The 6,267-nt window shown below is 40.2% G+C and overlaps 1 protein-coding gene across 1 annotated transcript in view; it reads left to right on the forward strand.

The window, feature by feature from the left end:
* The first annotated feature begins 402 nt into the window (after positions 1 to 402).
* The window catches only part of LOC125486897 (complement C4-A-like), a 179,844-nt gene continuing 173,979 nt past the window's right edge, over positions 403 to 6,267 (forward strand). Inside the window, exons 1-2 of the mRNA XM_048616449.1 lie at positions 403 to 479; positions 4,635 to 4,827. Coding sequence (XP_048472406.1) covers positions 421 to 479; positions 4,635 to 4,827 — 252 coding nt within the window. The 5' untranslated portion in view covers positions 403 to 420. The remainder of the gene's footprint in view (positions 480 to 4,634; positions 4,828 to 6,267) is intronic.

Consider the following 6,267-nt stretch of genomic DNA (forward strand, 5'->3'; position numbering starts at 1 on the left):
CCGTGGTAAAAAGCATGTGTGGGGTTATGGGGATAGGGTGGGATGTTCTTCAGTGGGTGTAGACTTGATGGGCTGAATGGTCTCTTTCTGTTTCTATTGAACATAATTACAGCACATAACAATCCTCATTCAGACTCTTGTGATACTTATATGCCTCCCAAATCCATTTGGTCTAATCTTCCAATTTTTTTTGAATCTGCTTTATATTTGTCTAACTTTTCCTTTCAATCTACAGAAAGGCAAAGTCATTCAGATGCCAAACAAGATCATATGAAGTGAATAATTAATTGCCAATCGATATTATTGACAGTCCGTATTTACATGGAGGAGTGACTTAGATCTATGCAGTTAAATTTATTGATAGAGCTAGAATTGTCTATCAGTTTCGCAGAAAGTCTGGTTTCCATTTTAGCCATCAAAATGTTACTTCTCCTCTTATGTCTTAACGTGGTTGCATCAGCAACTGAGCGAGCACCTTCGTAAGTACATTAATGTAGTTTCTAATCCTGGTTATACACATCTGGAAACTGCGAGGCAGGTTTAATGCTTTGGGTGCAACTCAGAAATTTTACAGAAAATATTAGTAGATTGATTGGGAGCTGCATGTCTTCTAAGCATTGTGTGCGTCAAACGTTAACAAGTCTATGAACAGTGTAAATGGGAGGATTAATAGAAAGTAATCATTTTTAGTCATTGTCTCTGTTAAAGTTTATTCCTTGCCATGGTTTAAAATGATTTCCTGGCACTGTTTACCTAGAATACAAAACTAAAACAAGATCCAGCATATAGTAACGACTTTGTCTACAAATTGAATCTTCCAGTGCCTTTGCCCAATATCATTTCGTCTTCTCCTGAATTGCCCACTGTCTTTCTATAATTTCTATATGGGACACAACAAAGTCAAAATGGAACTGTTAGACCGATACATTTATTCCATACAAAATTAGTGATTGAGGTCCAGTAGGAATTACATACAAATAATATTTCCCGTGAATACGTTTCACAATTTCCCACTGTTTTGTTCTCGCTCAAAATAAAATCATGTTGAGAGCATGTTATAACTATGGTTACGGCAATAGAATAGCAATCCTAACATTAGAAGTCCCTGATGTGGAGAATTAGTCCTTGCACAAGTCAGCTTTGAGGTGCAATTGGTGGCAATGAATTCATAAATGCCTCACTGAATCCTCCACAGTAATAATATGTCGAACCAGAGAGGTGTTGTCAGCTCATTGTCTCAAACAGCTGCCTCTTTTTCACTGTTTTCTCATCCTGGCTGATTTTGTTGACTGGAGTAACCTGTGTGATTACCTGGAAAATTTAGAACAAGTCAATATAAATGTATTTTCCTACACAGGTCTTGTGTATTCATCGTGGGAGGTGGACATCACTGGCTGGCCAACATTTTTATTGTCTGTTCCTAGTTGCCCATGAGAAGGTGGCGGTGAGCTGTCTTCTTGAACCAAGGTAGTCCACCTGCTGTGGGTGTAGTACACCTGACCTACAATGCCATTAGGGAAGGAATTCCAGAATTTTGACCCATTGACAGTGAAGGAACAGTGATATATTTCCAAGTCAGGATGGTGAATGGCTTGGAGGGGAATTTGAAATTGGTGGTGTTCCCATGCATCTGTTGCCCTTATCCTATAAGATGGAAGTGGTTGTGGGTTTGGAAGGTGCTGTCTGACAATCTTTAGTGAATTTCTGCAGTGCATCTTGTAGATAGTACACATTGCTGCTACTGAGCGTCGATGAGAGTGGATGCTTGGGAAAATGGTGCAAATCAATCAGGCTGCTTTGTCCTGGATAGTGTCAAGTTTCTTGAGTGTTGTTGGAGCTGCACGCATCTAGACAAGTTGGGAGTATTCCATCACACTCCTGACTTGTGCCCAGTAGATGATGGACAGGCTTTGGGGAGTCAGGAGGTGAGTTACTTGCCACAATATTCCTAGCCTCTGACTTGCTCTTGTAGCCACTGTCTATATGATGAGTATAGTTGAGTTTCTGGTCAATGGTAACCCCAAGGTTGTTGGTAGTGGGGATTCAGTGATGGTAACACCATTGAATGTCAAGGGGCAGTGATTGGAGATGGTCATTTCCTGGTATTTGTGTGGCATGAATATTACTTTCCATTTGTCACACCAAGCCTGGATATTGTCCAACTCTTGTTGCGTTTGAACATGGACTGCTTCAGTATCTGAGGAGTCATGAATGGTGCTGAACATTGTGCAATTGTTAGTGAACATCCCTACTTTTGACCTTATGATGGAGGGAAAGTCATTGATGAAGCAGATAATGATGGTTGGGCCTAGGACAATACCCTGAGCAAATCCTGTGGAGATGTCCTGGAGCTGAAATAACTGACCTCTGACAACTGCAACCACCTTCCTATGTACCAGATATGACTGTAACCAGAGGGGTTTGCCCCCTGATACCCATTGATTTCAGTTTTACAAGTGTTCCTTGATGTTACACTTGTCGAATGCAGCCTTGATTTCAAGGGCTGTCACTCTCATCTCACCTCAGGAATTCAGCTCTTGAACCAAGGCTGTAATGAGGTCAGGAGCTGAGTGACCCTTGTAGAGCCCAACCAGGCATCACTGAGCAGGTTATTGCTAAGCAGATCTGCTTGTTTACACTTTTAATGACACCTTCCACAACTTTACTAATGATGGAGGGTGGGCTGATGGGCGGTAATTGACTGGGTTGGATTTGTTCTGCTTTTTGTGTACAGGACATAGCTGGGAAAATTTCCACATTGCTGGGTGAATGCCAGGTTTGTAACCGTGCTGGAACGATTTGTCAAGGGGAAAGGCAAGATCTGGGCCACAAGTCTTCAGCACTGTTGTCGGAATGTTGTCTGGGCCCATAGCTTTTGCAGTATCCAGTGCTTCCAACACATGGAGTGAATCGAATTGGCTGAAGACTGGTATCTGTGATGCTGGGAACCATAGGAGGAGGCCGAGATAGATCATCCACTTGGCACTTCTGACTGAAGATTGCTGTGAATGTTTCAGCCTTATCTTTTGCACTGATGTGCTGGGCTCTTCCATCATTGAGGATGGGGATATTTGTGGAGCCTCCTCCTCCAGTGAGTTGTTTAATTGTCCACCACCATTCACGACTCGATGTGGCAGGACTGCAGAGTTTAGAACAGATCCATTGGTTGTTGGATCACTTAGCTCTGTCCATTATTTGATGCTTTGGCTGTTTGACATGCGAGCATGTTTGGTACTTTCACCAGGTTGCCACCTCATTTTAAGATATACCTGGTGCTGCTCCTGGCATGCCCTCCTGCACTCTTCATTGAACCAGGGTTGATCCCCTGGCTTGATGGTAATGTTTGAGTGGGAGATATGCCAGGCCATGAGGTTGCAGATTGTGCTTGGATTACAATTCTGCTGCTGTTAATACTCCACAGCACCTCACGAATACCCAGTCTTGAGTTGCTAGATTTGTTCAAAGTTTGTCCCTTTATTTTATTCTTTCATGGGATGAGGGCATCGCTGGCTAGGCAGCATTTATTGCCCATCCCTAATTGCCCAGAGGGCAGTTGAGAGTCAACCACATTGCTGTGGGTCTGGAGTCACATGTAATTCAGACCAGGTAAGGATGGCAGTTTCCATCCCTAAAGGGCATTAGTGAACCAGATGGATTTTTCTGACAATCGACTATAGTTCATCGTCATCATTAGATTCTTAATTCTTATTCTAATAAAATATCTGAATTCAAATTCCACCATCTGCCATGGCAGGATCTGAACCTGGGTCCCCAGAATATTACCTAGGGATCTGGATTTATAGTCCAGCAATAATACCACTAGGCCATTGCCTCCCCATGCATGACAACAGTTAGAGAGTATTTTTAATGTGAAGGTAGGATTTCATCTCCACAAGGACTGTGCTATGCTTATTATTACTGATATTTACATAGACAGATGCCAGGTGGACGCCTGCCTGATTTTGTGTTAATGGAGAAAATGAAGATACTGATCAAAGTCATTTACTTACTCATCCAAATAATGCTATCCTAAATGAATCTGAGCATCACTAATATACTGAACACATCAATAGGAAGCTACTTGCCAGATTTTACTTTAGGAAAAGAAAGACAGATTGCTGTATTATCTATTAATACCACAAAAAAATAAGAAAATCATTAACAGCAACACTGAAAAGAAAATCTCATTTGGTTCAAAAATTTCAAAAGAATGTAAGGGATCAGCAAACGAAGTGCGTGCCTACTTCAACTGATTTCAACAATAATATGTATTTATTATTGAATGCATTGGAATGCCCCAGTGTGCTTCACAGTTTTGATCAACAAATGTTACTTGACAATGAGCCTGTCAGGAAATATTAGGGCCTGTGACCAAAAACTCGGTTCAATGCGTCGGTTTTAAGAAATAACTTAGATACATGGTAATGAGACTTAGCTGGGGACTATCAGAGTTAAGAGTTGTCAATCCTGTAGAGATTAAAATAGAGGTGGACAAAAAGCCATAACTGTAGGAGGGAAAATATGGTGGTGCGATATTGAACTGGAGAGAATTCGAGGAGATGGAGGGCATATCTGTGTGAGAAGGTTACTGGAAGAATTGTGATTATTTTGATGTATTTTGGCTTTTATTTTAGCTACCTGATTACTGCCCCGAATATCATTCACATTGGGGTGGAGGAAAGTGTCACTATTCAATTACATGATGCCAAAGACGTTGTTCACTTTCAAGTGTATTGCTGGGACATAATCAAAAGGAAGAAATGTTCAGAGACAGCACTGTTTACACTAAATCCAGAAAACAATTTCCAGGAGACAAAAACGATCACGGTGAGTCCCCTAACAAAATGTAATTAAGAATAAAGAGCTATTTTGAATAATTAGATGTTTCAAATGTGCATCCCAAAATGTATATGCAACATTTATACTCCAGAACTGCTGTCAGAATGGTGTTCCAGGTGCAAAGAATAAAGATGACTAAAAGCTTGATTAAAAAAGTAGGTTTTAATCAGTGTTGCAAAGTAGGAAAAGAAGATGGAGAGGTGAAGGCAAGATATTCAACAGAAATGGATCCTTACTAGTGTAATTTAGACCTGTAATAGTGACAGCATGTCAAATTTTACTTTCCCAAAATGCTATTCACTTTAATAGTGTACGTAAACATAAGAACAGACAAGACAACTATCTATCTGATGCATCCTAAGCATTCATATCTGTTAACCTTTAATTGATTTCCTTCAATTCCACCTACTCTCTGGATCCATTTTCTCTATAACATTTCTAGGAATTTTAGTTGTGTCCTCTTTTCTGAAGGCAGAACCAACACAATATGTTCCATTCTTCTGTCATTTCTTTGATCCTATTATAATTCCCCTGGCTTCTAACTGCAAATGTCTTGGATTTGTCTTCATAAGTCATTTGTAAGTCAATTGTACATATTTATTTTAGGGTCATTTATCACACTGTCTGTAATTTTACATTCAAACTTTATATCGCTGAATTTCAAAATGGCTCCAATCCTCACACATGATGCTGTTTTTAGCCAATCTAATGCTATCCCTATTTCCTGCTGACACCAGAATTGTGGGGCAACAAGCAAATGTGCATTTTTGGAAGCGTGCTTGCACACGTCATTCTCATTGTGTCATTTACAAATTCTGCTGTGCACATGTGCACAGAACAACGAAACATTGAAATGGTATTTGGAGAACAGGGAAGGTGGGTCAACCACTTGTTAAAGATTCTCCAATTTGTCCTTGCCAATTATCGGATTTTAGCCTAATATTTCATTTTATTAGATTCAGGCTTGTAGATTTGGATTCAAATATTTCACACTTTATCTTAACAAAGTGTTCCATCATATTACAGATGCTCTTCCCTAAGGAACCCACACAACAAGTTTGAATATTTTCTCATTACGCACTTTATGCAGTCTAGAAAAGCACATGCTCTGGTTGTTTCCTCAATGCATTGTCTAAAAAAGAACCATCACATGCCCAGTGTACAGAAAAATCCCCCTCCATAATTCAATCACTTGTTTGCTTTGTCCAATCTACATGTGATAAAAGCCACCCATGATTATAGTTATTGCATACACTTTTAATTTCAGCTGTAACGTCTTCCATTATGGTCACCCTGTTATGGGAAAGAAATAGTTAAACTGGAAAGTGTGTGAAGAAGATTTATGAGGATGTTGCCAGGACTAGTAGGCCTGAGTTATAGGGATAACACAGTGTGGAGCTGGAGGAACACAGCAGGCCAGGCAGCATC

This window comes from Rhincodon typus, chromosome 35 (genome assembly GCF_021869965.1).
Source record: "Rhincodon typus isolate 14 chromosome 35, sRhiTyp1.1, whole genome shotgun sequence".
NCBI classification, from domain to species: Eukaryota; Metazoa; Chordata; class Chondrichthyes; order Orectolobiformes; family Rhincodontidae; genus Rhincodon; species Rhincodon typus.